Source organism: Bactrocera oleae, chromosome 3, assembly GCF_042242935.1.
Source record: "Bactrocera oleae isolate idBacOlea1 chromosome 3, idBacOlea1, whole genome shotgun sequence".
Taxonomy (NCBI): Eukaryota; Metazoa; Arthropoda; class Insecta; order Diptera; family Tephritidae; genus Bactrocera; species Bactrocera oleae.
In genome coordinates, this window is record NC_091537.1 from 23,838,899 (window position 1) to 23,859,233 (window position 20,335).

The window sequence follows — 20,335 nt, forward strand, 5'->3', positions numbered from 1 at the left end:
CAACAATGATTGTATTAAACCTTTGCGTGAATAATGCGTTTAAGGTGTGACCAAAAATTGTCTAAATCAAACCAAAACTGTTCAAGCCCCTAGGTACTGAATATGTAAACCACAGATTTTCGAACTTCCAGGTGACTTAATACCGCAGATTTCAGCAAATAAGTAAGATACCTTAGCAAAAGTATAATATTGGATATATTATAGTTTAATGCCGAAAAAATGTGAAGTTAGTTCACAAATTACCCAAACTCATATATCATATACATCATTTACTACATATATGGATTTTCTTTGTTCTAACAAACCGTATGCATCTGAAGGTATTTCTCTTGCTTTAATCCTTGCAAGTTGCGAGAGTATAAACTGTTCGGTTACACCCGAACTTAGAACTTCCTTACTTGTTTTCCCATCCCTTAGTAGTATCCTCTTCTGCATAATGGTAGTATTTATTCCAAAAACTAGTGTGTTAAAATGTATATAGTTTAATTAAGTCATTTTTAAAAACTGAGGAACCCTTAGCTTTTGGAAGTAAAATGATGTTATCAACGAATTGTGGCAAAGCCGGGAGAATAACCCAATCGTCATTGTCACCCTTTAGAAAAAAACGTGCTGCGGTGAACTTTGGTCCAATCATTAATTGTTGTCTTTCGGCATTCACAGTCAGTCTACTTGTAAATTGTTGACTTTCATGTGCTTTCAAAAGCGCCTAATAATTTATACATATTTATATGCATATACATGAGCTACATACATATATTCATAGGGTTTTGGTCATTAATAGAGAAATAAAAATTACAGTGCATAATGGCATTCCTTCTCGATTGAAATAAGTGATAACTTACAAATATTTTTATGCATTTCAAAGTTAGAGTTTTCTTCATTGATGCGATTTTTGTATGCACACATACTCTAAATGGTTTGTTTGTATGCATGTATGTATGTTTTTAAATTTATGTTTATTTGTACAAATATGAAGTTATTATGCCTTTAATTGATTGATGAGTTCGTGCGCTCGTTGAAAGGGAAATAAATGAATTTATTTCCGCTCATTCTATTAATTTAAAGATGCAGGGTTGTATGTATGTATTTATATTGCATTCAAATGCACAATAAAAGTGATGAAAAGATCAGAGGTATGTTTAAACATTTACAAATTTATACATAAATATATGTATATATGTAGGTATGTATATTACTTTATTTTTAGAAGCCATGCATTTATTTTGTTTGGTTTCTATTTCTGGCTCATTAACTTGATGTATTAATCCAATTAACTTCTTTCGAATAAGTGCATTAATTAAAATGAGAGTGCACTCTTTCGTACATACACATTTATTCAGTATAAGTTCTGTTACGAGTTCAAGCCGTTAAAAATTATACATATACATACAATAAAATTAACTTAATTAAAATTTGAATTATAGTTCCATTTTTTAAATGAGCTATGTATAAAATTTTATTTGAAATGGTCATATTTTCCTTTCACACAAACCCTCAAACGATTTGGACATTGATTAAGAGAAGCACGTTCAGTTTCCATTGGTATTGACGACGCTCCTCGAACCAAAAATTTTTGGCATTCTCCAATACAATGGATTCAAATCTGAACTTACAGACGGCAAATTAGCCGCAACTATGAAACGAAAAATATTACTTTTAAGCAACTGCTGGATTGTTTTTGTCTTGTATGCATCCATTGAAAAGAGTTTACCACACCTTCAAATCCTGCTGGTATACTTTTGATCCAATTTCAACCCCGTTTTCACAGAAGTGAAGAGGTGTAATGACTTTTCGGGAGACTCCCCACCAAACCATTACATCAGCTGGATGGTGACCACGTTGATACCTTGGAACACCATATTTTTGTCGTGTGTTTATTAAAAACTTTTTCGAGTGAAAATTATTTCATCTGTAAAAAGCATATTTTCATGGCCGTTGACCTCGTGTCACTAAAGAACTCGGTTAGGCCTAATTTGTCTTAAGCGCGCTGTCAAAATATGACCAGTTGAGCGCCGGTTGGTTTTCATGTCGATATCAACTCGAGTAAGTCTTGACATTGATCTGGTCGATATATCCATTACCCTTGACATCATTTTCATTTTCTGCTTTCTATGGGGATTTCTGCGAACACGTGATTTCGTGAACAGTTGTTACGGCTTTCTGCCATCAACTGTAGACGTTTGTTTGCGAACTTTTTATTTAAAAATTAACATTTTTATTTCAAATTCAGAACTAAAAATTAATATTTTTTGATTAAAAAATTGTAGTAACAAATAAAAACATTATTTTTCATATCAAAAGCTGTAATAAAAAGGAATAAAAGGGAAAGTCTCACCATTTCTAACTGAAAAATGATATTCAGTGTAATTATATGTAATATAACTTTTCAGATACAGGGTTCTGTATATATAACTGATAAGGATGACAAGACGAGTTGAAATCAGAATGACTGTCTGACCGTCCTTCTGTCCGTGCATGCTGTAAATTAAGTAAAAGTTTAGGGGAAACCCCATATCACGGAGCCTGCTCGACGGATTTCATTATTATGACATTCACACGCCCTCTTCCCATATAACACAATTTTAAATTCTATATGATTCTTTCACTTTTTAGTACACAAATCAAGCAGGAGGAGAAACCTTTGTACAAAAAGTGCCTTTGCGGTATGCATCTCGCGTCTAAAAATCGTCAAAATCGGGACATAACTGTTTAAGCCTCAACATACCGAATATGTGGGCCTCAGTGCGTATGCCTCACTTTTTGCTGAAAATATCGGTCAATATGTGAGATCTATTATATTATCTATCTATTCAGGAAAAATGTTTCCTCCATATACTCTTATGTAGGAAATGGGTAGAATTAGGTCAATACTTCTCTTAATGTGGTAGTTATTTTAATCAAATTGAGAGAGCTTAATTTTCTAATGATGGTGCATCTTTGTATTAAAAATGGATAAAATCGGGTGAAAACTTGCCTAGGCCCCATATAATTTTCAGGATTTTGAAATGTTCGGTTGACTGTACTCCCTATATATGTTTATATACCTGACTTTTAACCGTTTAGGTTGCTCCGATCCTTTGGTTGACGTTTTTCACATCAACTCAATATATTAAATTTAGCCTCTTCGGTTGAGTTTATATCACATAGGTATGTAGTATACTCATTTGAAAACAATTGTAATATAATTTTCGCTGACGGAAAGTAATATATACGTGAGTCTATGACCTTCAAAATAAGCTAACATGATACCAAATTTTATTGTAATCCGTTCACGATTTCGTTGAACAATAAAATTGAACCCTTTCATTACATTTTTTAATTTTGCGCCTGAAGGTATTTCCCCGGCTTTGATTCTTGCAAGTTGCAAGAGGATAAAATGTTCGGTTACACCCGAACTTAGCTCTTCCTTACCTGTTAATTTTTAAACCGATTTTTGGGATTCAAAATGTTATTTTTTATTGTTCAATACGGTATTTCGTATACGAAATTTTTAAATTATTTTTAATAAAGATTTTCGTGATTATACAAAAAAAAATGTATATGTTAATGGAACTGTCATTTTAGTGCACTATTTTCAAAACTTATAATAAATATAAACAAATTTGAAAACTCTGAAAACTGATGTAATGCGTTCTTAAGACAGGTATACAAATACCCACAACTTCGTTAATTTTGCGCCAATTGACTGTAAAATTAAACACAACATTCTTGAAATATTATGCATTCAGACAAAAAATAATTCGAAAAAAATCATTAAGTAAGGAGTAAGGTTAAGTTCGGATGTAACCGAACATTTTATACTCTCGCAAAGAAAAACGATATACTCGTTTAAGATTTCTTTATACCTATATTTTGCTTGATTTGCATAGTGGAAAGTGAAAACATTAGATGGAATTTTAAATGGTGTTATATGGGAAATAAGCGTGGTTGTAATCCGATTTCGCCCATTTTCGCACTATAACATAGAAATATGAGAAAAATTCGCGCTTTTATTAATTTTTAACAGTACCGTTATATGGGGAGGGGCGGAGTTTTCACCCGATTTCACCCATTTCCACACTCGATAGAAGGCATTTGTTCCCAGTGAATTTCGTTATTATAGCTTTAGCGGTTTAGGGATATGCACATTAAACCTATTAGGGGGCGGGACCACGACCAATAACAAAATATAACCCTATATCTTACTCGATAATTGCGCTGAGTCTAAGCGGTCTTACCTGTATACCTGAAAATCTAACAGTTTAATGAAAAGCCATATTTAGGATTCGGAATAGATATTTGTAATATGTATATATTTATGTCATTGCAATAATACAATTCGCATTGAAAACATGACAGCGATTATTTAATGTTTATTATAATACATAAAGGTCTTAATATATATGTAATATTTTGCATGTCCTTGGCGGCATAACAAACAAACCTTTTGGATTCCACTTACACATATTTATTTAATTTGACATTGATTAAGTTTGCGGATAAATATACATACATACGTACATACATACGTGCGTACATATATGTGTATAGGCATAATAAAAGCTACATACTTGTACAACTAAGGTTTTCCCACAAGACAATTGCCTGCTGATTTATGTACATTTGCTTTGTTTTGCTTTTGTTTTGATTGTTTTCTGTTGCAAGTTCAAACCGCCGATGGCCTCAATGACCGATTGCCTTTCAAGATAAATGTAATTGTCACTTTTATTCAGCAATTACGGCAGCGACGGCAATGTCAGTTGGGGTTTTGTCATCATTCCATTTGTACTAACTAAATAAACACACACACACACACATTGCTTGTGTCTGTGTGTGCACTTTTTACACATTTTCTACTAATTCACTTAATTTGTAGGTTTTGCACGAAAAGTAATAAAATCGTTTGTGATTTCATTAACATATTACAAACATACATATTTTTTCTTGTAACTATTTCTTAATTTCTAAACGATAAGGTTAAATAACTTAATTATTGTGTCAACCCTAGTGCCCCAGAATAATACATAATTACAAAAAAAAACATTCTGAATATAAATAACATTAATTTCATTATATTTTTATGTCATGACATATTTTAATATACATACTTTGTGATTATTAAATAAAATAAATTTTATATAGTTATTAATAATATATTTGCAGTAAATAATTTGGAAGCTCAAATCATATTGAATAGCAACGTGTGAACTACATAGGTATAATGTGATCATTTTTATAACATAAGAGGTTAATGTTATATAAATAAGATTTTTTTAAATAATTTTTAAAAGCTCGCATACCGTAAACACCTTTTCATTTAGCATTTTTGGCAATTCACTTGTACGAGTACTTAAATAAGAGTTCGCTGTTACGATTTTTTCGTGCTCTTCAATAAAGATATAACATGCGAAGTCACTCTTGTCAAGACCATCATCATACAAGAAATATAGAAATATGTGTGGGTTTGGGTTTGGTTAAAAGTATTAGTCAACAAATTGCACCTCAAGACTTGTAAGTCAACATTTATCATTGTTGAAACGACAGATATGGTGGAAACAGTGAAAGGTTCGGATCTTCCTAATTATATAAGAACTGCGTCTACGCTGTTTAGATAATACTTTACATATATATTTATAATGCTAGTTAATGATCGAAAAAGCTTTCAAAGGCTTTCGAAAGCTTTCGTCATCCAGTTTTGTTTAGAGCTTTATTTAAAACTAGAGCCCAGAAAGAGTGATTCGAACCAATTCAGCCATAAAAACTGTTCGTGGTGTCAACGCCAATATCCCCTTAGAAAATAGAAAATGATGTCAAGGGAAATGGATATATCAACCAGATCAATGCCAAGGTTTGTACAAGATGATCTCCACTTGAAAGCCTACCCTCGATCAACTGATCATCTTCTGATAAATTAGGCTCAACAAATGAACAGTAGCGGCTTCGTCAGTGGAACGTGATCGACGACCATGAAAGTATACTATTTACAGAAGAAACCCGGTTTCATTGTGGAAAAAATTTTTAATAAGCAAAATGACAAAATTCACGCAAACGCTAAGGGTTCAACGTGGTCACCATCCAGCTGCTGCAATGGTTTGGTGGGGATTCTCCTGTAAAAGCGTTATACCCCTTCATTTTTTTATTTAATATATGCAATATTAAATAAATATAAATTTGTTTAAATTTGATTTGTAACAGAACTTATGGCTGGACTAAGTATACTTTTAAAAACATTTCTCTAATCATGAGTGTTGCTAGTAATTGGGTAGGAAATGTTTCTTCAAAAATCACAAACTTTTCTGCAATCAACATGGTTGCCAACAATCAAGCTTCCCTGATCAAAGTTTTAAAAGAGCTTTATTTAGTCGCTAGTCGTTGTTGGGGTCAATTGACTTATCAAGGATAGAAATTGAATATAGGAAACGTCCTTCGTTTGAAAAATTTGAAATTTAATTTCGAAATTATAACACAAATGTTCGCGTATTCCCAAAGTACTTTAATAAAATCTTCTTATATTGAAGCGTGGCATTATAAATTTTTCATTTTTTCATTTTTCATTTACAAATCGAGCAGTTTTTTCACAGAATAACGGTTTAGAACCTTATTATTTCACACAGATTTTTTTTTCAAATATTGTTTTAAAAGTAAGTTAATATCGTAGATAGGTAGGTAACGACGACGAACTGACGACGTACCTAGGCCTTTCGGAGGGCCATTGTGAAACCACCGAGACTAAAATACTCTCACTCTATTAGGTCCTCTCTGAACCACCCTATGCTCCATATTCATTCATTATTCATTAATACAAATAGTTTTATTAACTATTTTTAATATTATAAAAATTCACAATTTATTACAAAGAATTTAAGAGGAAATTTTTGGAAAACGAAATTCAAGGTTTCCAAGATTCCGGCAAGTGAACATAGAGTTTCTCAAACATTTTCCACATTTTTTACACTTTGAAATCTTTTCTTGTGGGATAGATCTTCAAGAAAATAATATTACTATTTATGTGTTACACTTAGGTCGGTCTAACCTAAAGGGTTCGGATTTATGGCGGAATAATATTAGTATTATTTTAGCATACTTCGATAAATAGAAGTTAGAACCTTTGTCGTTAGCACTTCATTACAATGTAGCATGTGGCTTTGATATTTTTTTTTCATAGAATACAAGTAAGTTACTTGATAATAATAATAATCGATCTGTAGGCATTCGAACCAAAATATTAACTTGAAGGTGCTAAAAAATATATAATTAAGTATTTCTTTAAATGTTTATGCTTTATAAATTTTCTCACTAAACTTAACTAGCGCTTACATATAAAACGTTTACAACGGTGACTACTTTTTTCTTTAACGTGTATTTGCCTTAGCTTAATTATGACGGATATACAGCAGAAACGCTCACGTCGCCAAAACATACCGATATGCACCCCAATCGATCTTTACTTAGTAATTATATCTATGGTAAGTATATTTATCTGTCTGTAAACTTTCACATGTCACGAATTCTTAAACAAAACCTACTTTCTTCACATTCCTTTTTTCGTGTCGCATACTTGTATATAAAATGGATTTTTGTCTATATCACAGATAAATATGCATATGCAACACACAAATTCAATCTAACATATACACATGTAAATATTAAATATTCTTTTATTTATTAATTTATTTATTACACAAAATGTCTGATTGGTAGGCGCGTAGAAAGATACAAAGGTCGGCTTATTGATTTTGGCTACTTTCAAACAGTTTGAATATGTATTCGTCCCACTATCTTATTTCGTTTACATAATATTTAGTAATAAAAAGTTGGATTGTTAAAAATTTACTTAAGCACTAAGTTGACGAATTGACGTCGTTACCGTGCACCTAAGGACCACCCCACGAGGCTTATACCACTAATATATGTATTTATTTATATACATACATACATTATGTATGTAAATTTATGGCTACTTCGCTTCTCACTTCTCACCTACTCTCAACGGTGCTTCAGCGATGGCGGTGCGAAGGCTTGCATGCTGTAGTACCGATCCGTATCGTCCTTGGTAACGCTCGTGACATGCTGGAATTGACATGGCTGCGAGATTTGCGATTTGGGCGGCAACGGTGCTGGCTTGACACGCTTCTGCTTTAACTTCTTCTTCTTACCCGGCAGTGAGAGCGCTATGTTTTCTGGATCACTTACCAGCTTTTCAATGTGATGATAGAGTTCGCAAGCCGAATCGGTTGAATCAAAACTGAAGCCAATCAGCTGTTGATGGTTCGTTGAGAGACACATCGTATGGAAGGACGGGCCGGCGAAACGATAATTTGACAAATTATCAATGCGATCTGACCAGAGTGCAAAACATGAGCCACGTTCGGCCAGTACCAGCGTGACACGTGATGTGGAGCGAGAGCGCGCGCTCCCACGATCATGTAAAACGACTGGTATACCGGTGAAGACTAGACGCCAATCACTCTCTTTGCCAGTGCCCTCATACAAATTGGCCAGTGATGAGCAGACGAAAATATCGGTACCCAAACCACCGAAAAAGCTCTCCACTTGACCGCGCTCATAATCGGAGAGATTTGAATTGCTCGTTGTATCGATGCTTAGCGTGTCGGCGTCCACATCGGAGCCAACGAAATATGTGTTGTTGTGATTATTTGCTGTATTGGTGTTGTTCGTCGATGCAGTGGTGTGTGTGTTTGTGTGCGTATGTACCGAAGAGGTGTGTGAGTGTGCTGACCAATCGGGATTGATCATCAGCTCGTTCTGTTCGGATGAATTCGTACCCTCGGAGGATTCAGATGGTGGAGCAGAATCGCCGACAGAGCCTAAACGACGACGTTGTATGTGCGGAAGCTAGAAAGAAAATAACAATACGAAAACGGAAACTTTTAGTAACGGTTAATATGCTTTGAATATTCAATGAATAAAACGTGTGAAATATGCGATGATGCAAGAAAACGTTTCTTATATTATATATTAGAAACTAAGCCGTAAGCTTAATCGAAAACTGATAGATGTTATTGAGGAATAGTAACTTTGTCCATTTGTTAGGCCTTCAGAGCGTTTTTATTTAAAGCTGTGTATTAGAAAATATTCGGTATTGCAGAACTAGTCGAGGTATTTCGAACACGCTTTAAAATCATTTCAATCCCGACTTTGCTGGTATCATTTAAAAACTTCCGACGATAATATTAGGTCCAGTAAAAAGTTCGTTCGGTTTTTATCTAAGAGATGGCGTTATTGTCCATAGTTCTAGTGTTACGTGTCGCATCATGTCATACTATACGGCGCTGAAAACGTGTTTATTCGCGCTAAAAGTTTTTCTTTGACAGTTTTTCGATTGATTTACTAAGTTCGTTGTCAGCGGTCGTCAAACCCTGGTGTTGCAAAGATGGACACCAACAAAGAGAAAATTCGCTATATTTTGGGGCCCGATACTGTAAACGAACGTGTACAAAAGTGGTTTGCTAGGTTCCGTTCCGGTAATTTCGATGTCAAAGATGCACCACGCGTCGGGAGGCCTGTCGTCGAAAATTGCGATAAAATCATGGAAATAGTGGAAACAGACCGTCATGTGAGCACTTATTTAATTGCTGAGGAACTAAAGATAAGCCAGAAAACCGCTTGGAACCATTTGCATAACCTTGGATTCAAAAAGGAGCTCGTGGTCAAAGCTCGGGGAAGCGGTCCAGATGCTGGCAAAGACCTGATTGACGGCCCGGAAGGTTTTGCTGTGTGTTTGGTGGGATGGGCAAGGAATCATCTACTGCGAGCTGCTTCCCTATGGCCAAACGCTCAATTCTACTGCCAAAAACTGGACCGCTTGAAGGCAGCACTCATCCAAAAGAGGCAATCTTTGATAAACATAGGCCGAGTTGTGTTCCATCAGGACAACGCCAGGCCACACACGTCTTTGGTGACTCGCCAGAAGCTCCTGGAGCTCTAATGCACCCACCTTATAGTCCGGACATGGCACCAAGTGATTACTATCTTTTCCTGTCCATGGCGAACGCGCTTAATGGTGAGAAGTTGGCCTCAAGAGAGGCCTGTGAAAATTGGCTCTCCGAGTTTTTTGGCAATAGGGACGCAGTCTTCTAATGAAGTTTGCATCTCGTTGGCAACAAGTTTACGAACAAAATGGCGCATATTTGACTTAAATCGGACAAATGTACACAAAGTTATCATCTTTTGAAAAATCAATAAAAAACTGAACGAACTTTTTTCTTCACCTAATATAAGCACATTATTATATTCACTATTTTTTTTTATGCCCTGAATAGGGTATATTAAGTTTGCCACGATCATTTATATAAACGATCAGCGTGACGAGCTAAGCTGATTTTGTTTTGTCCGTCAGTCTTTCGTCTGACCATCTGTCAGTCTGTATAAACGCGAACAAGGTCCTCAGTTTTTGAGACATCGTGCTGAAATTTTTCTCTCAGCTTTTTTCGGCAATAAGTTGCTCATTTGTCGGGACCGCCAATATCGGACTACTATAGCATATAGCTGTCCAAGTCCTTGTAAGAACAACTTTTTTAATTGACCAGATATCGTTACTAAGTGCGCCATGGATTACTATTTCTGGCATTACTACAATCTCCGAAGGAATTGTTCAGATCAGTTCACTATAGTATATAGTTGTGATACAAACTGTGAAGGTTATTCTAGTTGAAGTAGAGAGAAAAACATTACTCGATATTGTACAATTTTATTATAACACTTTCTCTTTGAGAATAACCACCTATTTATAAAAGCCCAAAAGAGAAGTGTCAAAGCGACACACAGAGCTAAACGGCAGCCACTTAAATACAATTATTTGCAGTTTAAAGCAATAAAGCACCGACTCGAGAACTCAAAACCACTTTTTCATTGCCTGGAATTTGTAAACGCGTTCAGCTGAAAATTATGTTATGCAATCGATTTCCGCTCTAAAAACTTCAACAGCAATGTGGCACGTTCGCACTCATGTGTAAGTCCATGCAACACGTTCATAAATATTTCATAGAGTTGTAATAACTATTGAAATCGACATAAATGGGCCTAAGCTTTGCTATTTCTTTGCAAAAATAAATGTTTCATTAAATAAATAAAAGCAAGCTTACATATACATATGTAGGAACATACACACACGAATAAACCACATATGTAAAAGTTAAAATATGTGTAAACTTCAAAATGAATCTAGCTCAAAATAAACGATATTTCGTAAACTGTGCCAGAGCAGATTCCTCAAACAAATATTTATTTCAATTTCGAAGTCATACCAAAGCTCTTGTGTGCAAATGTATTTTGATTTTTATTCGGGTGAACATCGAATTTTCAAATATTGATAAAAATATCAATAGAGTAAAGCCAACCTGTATGTGAATCTGTGTAAGCTTTCATGACAGTATTTGTATTGGCTTTATTTTTTTGTTTTTCTTTAACCATTTTCTATTAAGAACGAAAGGAAATTTCGTTTGGCCATATTTGTTGCTATTTTGTTTAGTTTTGAATGTCACCCGCATGAATGAACCACGAAAGTACTGCACAATTACTTTGCCTCCAGAAAGCAACATGAATTTCCCTCAGTATGGCAAAAAGGAAATGTTCTAATCCAACAAAAAAAAGTGTTCAATCGGCTTAAGCTAAATTAAATTGTTTTAAGAAAACGTTGCCTTTTATATTTCGGGATTTGATAACCCTGGTGTTGCAATCTGGCAACTCACAACTTTATTGAAAAGTTTGATATTATTTTGATTTTTGATATTATTGATTGATATTACACACACTTAGAAAGTTTTCACATACGAGCTCAATTTGTGTTGTATACAGTAGCTTAAAATATTCATCTCGGCCAAAAATGGAATTAAATCGCGAACATTTTCGCGCGATAAAATTTTACAACTATCGACGTGGAATAACTCAGCAACTGTGCATCGATGAGCTTAAGTAAATTTTTGGCGATTAAGCTTCATCAAGCACCAGTGTTTATCGATGGTATTGTGAATTCAATCGAGGTCGTAAGTCACACCAAGACGAATTTCATAAATTCGTCCAAAATTAGTTATTGTTTCGGAAACTATTAATGCTGTGCAAGATTGTCATGTGACCTATGGTGGAATTGAGACAACTATGGTACTTAGTGGGACCAGCACACATTCAATATTCCATGAACATTTGACTGTAATTAAAATTTGTTCACGTTGAATCCTCCATAATTTCTCAATCACTCAAAAAAAAAGCTCGTGTCGTTTGATCGAGAGAAATTTTAAAATAAATATGATAGCGGTGCTTCGTAACACCTCTATGGCATCGTGACAGGTGATGAATTGTGGATTTCGATTGTATACGTATTTCCAGATGAGACAAATCCAACAAATGTTGTTTGCGCCTCAAGCACTTCCAAGCATATGGGTCTCCATCTTTTTGGAAAAACTGGACAAGTCGCAAACATAATAATAGAACAACGCAGAACAGTTGTCTTTCAAGAAATAAGAAAAAGCAACCGCCGAAGATGGATAATTCTTCACCACGACAATGCGAGCTCTCACACATCGACTGAATCAATTGCATGTTTGAGCACACAAAACATCGATTTGATGAGTCAAGTAGGGTTGGTTCGGGCATGTTTTGAGATGAGTTGCCGACACAATCATCGGGAAAGCTATCGAATAGAATCCACAAGGCAGCGGACGAAAAGTTCGACCCGCTCTGACCTAGAGGAGAAATTTGAACATCGAAATATCTAAAGCCCAAAAGAGTTGGAGTCAAATCCAGAGCCTGGCGCATAATTGAAATAAATGGAACAGTCTTATTACGACGTTTTGCTGACCCGCGTAGCCCATGGGTACAATATATATGGTATACGAATATATTTAAATAGAGTCAAATATGTCAGACCGCCTGGAAGATACTGCAGTATTCCGGAAGCTTGAAGGGTCGCCTGAGATACAGCTCTATCACCTACTCCTTTAGACATATTTAATTCGTATGTATAAATGCTGTAAGTTCCGCTGGCGAGTTACATGCTCCTGCTATTTTATTAGATATGTATCAAGTTTAGTCTATTCTTTTTCAATTTATTTAGTCTATTCTGTTTCAATTTAGCTTCAGACATGAACTACGTAATTATCGGCATATTTTGGTAATAAATTCGTGAAATGCTTGTTTTTGGTTTCTTTATTCACACACTAGTTTTTTTCTACCATTGGTCCACATTTATTTCTGAACAAGCTCTGACTCTACTATATGTATATATAAAAGTTCGAAATTACCCAGCAGTGAATTTGAACGGATTTTCTTGAGCCTAATGAACAGATGAGCAGTGTGACTCAATTTGAATAAAACCAGTCTTTGGCTTTCCGAACCTTAGGAATACCCATTTTTTGTGCAATTATTGATTTTGTGAATAAATAAGAACTAGCTTATATTGAAGTTTTTTTTAAATATAGCTTTCATAACGTCTATATAACTTGGAATTGAAATGTGAGGAGAGCCTGAAGTAACATAATTTTTAGTTATAATTAATTAATTATAATTCCGCCTCAAAAATAACCATTTCATCCTCCTCATCTATACTATTATATATCACTTATACTACATTGATTCTATATAAACAAAAAGCATTATGTAGATTTTTCTAAATTGGTTGCGATTTGTGTAGAAGAGCATTTGGCGATAATTCTTAGCAGCTTAGGGAATGGCCTTCTTGTTAAAACTACAATTGATTTTATATCTACTATAAAGACGGCTAGAAAAGTAGTATCGAAAATAATTGGGTCGGTTCGTAGACATTTTCAATTCGCTGCCGTGACTGTCTTCTCCGAAGTGGAACGAAATACAGCTAGAATGTCTAGACTGTCTTTTGCGATTACTAGCTGCCCAGTTAGCATCGATTTAGTAGCATTTCGTTCGCAAAGGCTGGCTGGGATATACTTATATTGTAGCATTATCATATACTCCCACCACCTCATTACAGCAACATACATACACATCGTTTATGCATTCGTTACACTTCGAGCCATTAATTCTGTGTTTATTTAACGTTTCGTCCTTTTTCACATATTTCCGCCCAAAATTATTCCTTTTGTTTTATAGGTTTTTGCGAGTCTTTTCATTGCATCGCCCAGAGCACTTCGTGTAATAAATGTGTGTCGCTTAATTCATCTTCTGAAATATTGGTGTTCGCCTATGGCACAAGCGTGTCGTCTGTGAACACATTAAATTTGGTCCTGAAATTTAATTTTTGCACTGGACTTGTATATATTATATATAAAGTGGTATACAGGAAAACGTCGAGACCCCTATAAATGTCCCCATGCCCCCATGCCATGTCCGTTAATCTGTTTTGTATGGAAAAATTTTTCTTTGACAAATATTTTACGAAATTCCGCATGGATTATTGCATAAGGCAACAGTTTAAAGCTGTTTTACAAACTGATCAATTAAAATTAATTAATTAATAGATATATATATATGTCTTTATACCCTTTTATGCTATAAGAAATGCACCAGTGAAGAGTACTCTACCTTCGGTTCAGCCGAAGTTAACGCTTGTTCTTGATAATTTGTTTTCTGTGACCCGATATTTCAATAGTTAATCTGCTATTAGGAGATCTACGGAGTTCAAAAAATCTGAGATCGCTCCAGTCGACGGTCGGGAGGCATAGTAACCGAAAAAATACTAAATATGTTTTATAAAAATGAATGGGGCTAAGAAATGCGCTTTTTCCACCTATTTAAACTGCCAAATATTAAATATTAAGCAAAATGAAAACTCTTTCTGCAGAAATTTATTTCGAAAACTATCATAATTTTAATACCACATCGTCTATTTTCAAACTGTATCGTAATTATGTAAAGACCAATTCAGAAGTTTGTGACATATAAAATTTCTTTAAAGCGTGGAATGTGCAAAACAGTTGTCCACTTTTTGAAGTGGTTCACATGCACAACTACTAAAGATTGCTTATTATTAAATCTATTGTTTCTGACTTTATTCTATAGAAAGTTATCGCATTTTCATTAGTTTCGAACACAAGCATTCTAGAGGAGATCGGTGTGGTTATTAATAGATTTCATTCATGGAAATAGCAAGATTATATGTTTCCACCGACTTTCGTAGAAACAGGGATAAATACTATAAGTATAACGGAAATAGAACACAACAAGAAAAACTGCAAATTTCAAACTTTTTTATTCTTAAAAAAATGTTTAAAATGAACAATGTAATATATATTTAAATAACAACTTCCATAGTTTTATTTAATTTTATGAAACTGCCATAACTGCTAATGTGTATAGAAAATGAAACACCCTGTTCATCAATTGCTAACCACAACACATTAATTATTAAAAAAAAAGCAGTGCGGTGGATAAACGATTGCGATGTCTGTCAAAATGCGCACAAGTTCAATGTCAATGGAAACAAAGAGACTATTAATTCTGGGGGAAAGAAATACACGGCGTATGAGTGATATCGACAAAACAGGAATAGAAAGTACTGCGTATTTACGAATATATGTATTTACGTGAATACAGTTAGACAATGTGCATATTTAATCGCGTGTGCGTGTAATATGTGAATTGTGCCATTTTAACGCTGCGAGGCGTATTGACAATTTTCCACATGATTATTGGGTGAATAGAAAACAATTAGTAACATAGTTATGAGCATTAACAAAATGGTATTTCTTTGCATTTTTGAAAATTAAAAAAAAATGTTGGAAGCTGATCTATATGATTTGAATGCTTACTAATTAAACTCAAAATTGACTACTCTTAAAAATTTTCGTTCGTACTTGATTCCAATCGTTCAGTTTGTATGGCAGCTATATGCTATAGTGGTCCGATATCGGCGGTTCCGACATATTAGCGCTTCTAGGGGAGAAAAGGACATGTGTAGAGATTAAAAAACTGAAGGCCTAGTTCGCGTATATACATACAAGCAGACGGACACACGGACATCTTAATCGACTCAGCTCGTGACGCTGATCATTTATATATATATTTTATAGGGTCTCCGATGTTTCCTTATCTTTTGACAAACTGTCTGCCGCAGTATCAACATAGCGTGTCCAATACAGACTCAAAACTGTAATGTTGACGTTGGGCATAGCTGATCTATAGGTACAGGCGTGGCGTACGACTTTAATAATACCCACAAATTCCCTTCGTTCATTCATTTAAACACTAATACAGTAAGCCGCACTAGCATAGAGAGCTATTATTGCTGGTGTAACCGCTAATCAGAGAACCGCAATGACAATGCAATGACAATGCAACATACATCACCACTGACATATGCATATGGCATACATACGAACATACAAACATATATGATTTATAGCGAAATCCGATTTCCAAAATCCCCACAATTCCGAAATTATTCGCTTCAATTCGCGGTATTTTACAGTCCACACCCTTTCAACTATTTATGTACGTGTGTGTTTGTGCATCTCCCCTCTCGATGCCGATTTAGCATCACCAGCAAATTAACCCAAATTAATTAAATCAACAAATCGATGAAGTGTACGCGAGTTGCGCGATGCTGAGCGAGTTCAACTGGCCGAATATGGTTGAGGGTAAATATGAAGCAGAACAAGCCGAAGCCGCCAAACAGAGTTCCCCATCCCTGGAGCGGTGAATTGAAGCGTAACCAAAAAAGTATGCCATTCCAGCTTTGGCGGAGGAGAGTGGGAGGCACCGCAGTTATGGCAAACAACTACCAACGGACCCGTCAACACTGCAGCAGAAAAGTTTTCGTGAAGCGAATTACAAAAACAAACAAACAGTTTTTACAATTGGCATACATTTTGTGAGCCGCATAACAGCTTGTTGCAAAGTTTATCGATAAAACTCAGAATCGTACACGAAAAAACAATTTAAAAAAAAAACAGAAAAGCGTAAACAACATGAAGCTATAATACCCTTCACAGGTGCATATCAAGCATAAAAGGGTATGAAAATATTATTTTATCCGATTTAAACAGATTGTCCGGAGATTGGAGTGACAATAATCTATGTCAAATTTCGCGAAGATATCTTGCCAAATAAAACAGTTCTCAATCAGTTTGTATGACAGCTATATGCTATAGTGGTTTGATATCGGCGATTTCGACAAATAAGCAGCTTCTTGAGAAGGAAACGACGTGTGCAAAATTTCCGACCAGCGTCTCAATAACTCAGAGAGTAGTTCGCGTATATACAGACAGGACAGACAGACGGACATGGCTAAATCGATTCAGCGCGCCGGCGCTTCCATCTGGGTGTCACAAACTTCGTGGTAAATTTAATTTACCCTGTTCAGGCTATAAATACAAATACACACACATACACAAAGACAAAGGAAATAAGAAGTAAATAAGTTGAATTCACAAACACAAAAAAAGTTCGAGAAATTGCGCGCAATTGTGAATGAAATTCGTTGATACATAAAAGCAGAGTAAGGGAGGTCTAAGTAAGGGAGGCCTATGTACAGGCGGGAAGAACAGTGTGCACGTTTTTTGTTAAGTATAGTCAAGTTATAATTATTATTATATATTATATTATATTATTTTGTGCTGAGAGTAACTAGTTTACTTAGTATTAATAAATATTAAGGTACGAATTTCATAAATTATTCCAGATAACCATTTTAAAGTCAACTGATGTGATGCAAAGCGGTTTAGTATCATCGGTTTATGTATAAGCTAAGCAAAAATAGAAACCTTTTAGGCAGCAAATGTCACTAAGCTTAGCATGATGTCATGTAATTTCGCATTTAATTAGAAAAAAGTTTCGAGTATGGGACTCAATTAAAGATTGGAACCTAGGTATCTGCTAGGAATGGCTAAATCTAAATCTTGTGAACTTTAGCTACTAACCAAAAATTCAAGAAGACAAATAAAAATTATTCATTATGGTCTATTAGGTACTGGGGAACATGTGGTCAATTTCAATCATACTTAATTTATGACATACGTTTTATAACCGGTCAATAACATCTATGTTTGCCCTGATTTAGACACCACAAGTGTAGATAAATGCAAATACTTTTGCACACGTATGTACGTTCGTACAAGTGTCTACCAGGACTGCCTATTGACCGCCGAAAGCTTCTACCGCCAGCATACACTCTTAGCAAGTTTGCTCTCATGACCAAACGAATGTCCCAATCCATAAAAAGTTTGCCTCAACGACCGCGCTTCTTTCCATGCCCTTTGGCGCACTGTTTGCCTGCCGATTTCAGAGACAGCCAGCGAAGTGCGTGCCAACCATTACAACAATTCAAGGCTACTTGTCGATACTGTGAACTTCGGTTCGCGCCTTCCTTCGTATCGATAAATAATTGCCACATATTTGCTGCGAGGATGAGTATAATGATGATGACGTGTTTGAAAAATGTACCCTAAATGAGTGGTTGGTTGCTATTATTATTACTTTTTTTTTTTTTTTAATATACGAAGTGTCTGAACACTTAAAGAGTCTTATGTGAAACGCTATTTGACATCATTTACTGGCTCCGTCGTGAAGTATTTTCCAGATTACAGAAATAAATTACACAGAATGCGCTCAATAAAATAAGTTTAGTATTAGAGAGAAATTTAGTCAGTTGACCGATATTATATGTGGACGTAGTTTGAAGACTTTAAGCGTTTTAGGATTCAATTTTCGTTAAGTGCGTATATTAAATTTGGTAATTTATGTTTATTAAAAGTTCAAAACTAGATGATTTTCGAAGCATTTTAGATTGATGCTATTCCATATAAACTTCAACCTACTCGAAAAAACCCGTTACTTTGTCCGCTTGAAGTTACCATTGCAATGGAAGCTGTTTGATATTATAAATCATCAAAGTTTCCTCGAAATCGTCATAATTAAGAATGCTTCATTTATAATAATTATTTGCTACTTAGAACGCATCGCACACTAACTTCAAAAAAGAGACAACTCAAAAATTTTCAATAAAAGTTTTTTTTTCATATATCAATTTGTATAAGTGAATTACATATTACATACCCATGAAATTTCATTGTCATCAACAAATTACTCAACTTGAAAATCACTGTTAGTTGTACTTTTGTTTTACTATTTGTAGTTGTGTTGCTATTGTTGAAATAAATCGTGAATTTTCTGCTGTATTCTGCCAAGTTGGGTTTCTTTATCTGGAAAAGATGACTTCAATCATCTGTATTATTTGAAATGTGTCACTTTTCATGAACGAATGAGCGATTATCACACTGTTATTCGATGTCTTAACTCAAAAATGTCTTTATTAATTTATCTGTTAAACTAGAAAATCAATAATATTTGAGTAAGACGCTCCTTAAAGAAGATATTCTACATTACGAACGACGATTTGACTGTAAAACGTTAATAATTTTTAGAGGAACTGGTTTTGGTCCCTCCTGAACATTTGTCATTTTTCGAGTCATGACTCTTTTGTAGTTTTGTCGGTCTGGAATTTAGTACACGTCCTTATCTTATCAAGAAGCTGCTCACTTGTCGGAATCGCCTATATCGGACCACTATGGCATATAGCTGCCATACAACTGACCTCAAGTCCGTGTATGGAAAACTCTTTTATTTGTCAAGGTATCTTCACAAAGTTTGACATAGATTATTGCCCCAGACAACACTACAATCTCCGAACATATTATTCAGATCGAACCACAATAGCTTACGCTGTTCTTTAAACTGGTATATTTATAATTGAAAAAATTATGTTTATACTACAAATGATTTTTAAGTGCTGAAAATACATACACACGCTCTTTAACAGAGAGAGACCATGGAGAAATATTATGATTATATATAATATTATATTATATTGTCATATTTCTTGCATGTCAGTATTTAATCAATATTTTGGTTTGCCATAGTAATTCCGTTACCTTTCATAAGAAAACATGTTTTCAAAAAGCAAATAGATTGAAACGTTTTCCTTTTTGACAAAACTTACATTATTGAGACAACTTTAGCAGTTTCACATAAAACCGATTGTTTAGTACTACAGTACTATGTTTACTCCTACAACAAGGTAGGTTAAGAGTACTAATTTACTAAAATACTCAGCTTGTACACCAAATTTAGAAAGTGAGAATTATCAAGCTTTTAAACTGTTTTTATGATATGATTCAATTTAGTTTTCTTAATGTAAATTACCATATAAAAGCTTCATCATAGATGATAGCGACTTATTCTAGTTTCCTTTATCATACTTGTGTATATTTCAGGACTTTGCTTAAGGGGGTATTCTAGTCTAGAAATTTCAAAAGATTTTTTTTTGATATTTTCAAAGTTTAACTATACAAGAATATGTGTACAAGAGGATTATTCAAAATTTAAATTATTTTCGGAGATATAGCTGTTTTGTTAACCCGGCGTCCGA

At 34.6% G+C, this 20,335-nt stretch overlaps 1 protein-coding gene across 3 annotated transcripts in view; it reads right to left on the bottom strand.

The window, feature by feature from the left end:
* Positions 1 to 4,257: 4,257 nt before the first annotated feature.
* The window catches only part of MESR3 (misexpression suppressor of ras 3), a 126,374-nt gene continuing 110,296 nt past the window's right edge, over positions 4,258 to 20,335 (bottom strand). For all 3 annotated transcript variants that reach the window (XM_070106283.1, XM_070106282.1, XM_036373295.2), the window contains one exon: positions 4,258 to 8,835. In XM_070106283.1, the coding sequence (XP_069962384.1) occupies positions 7,966 to 8,835 (870 nt within the window). In that variant the 3' untranslated portion in view covers positions 4,258 to 7,965. The remainder of the gene's footprint in view (positions 8,836 to 20,335) is intronic.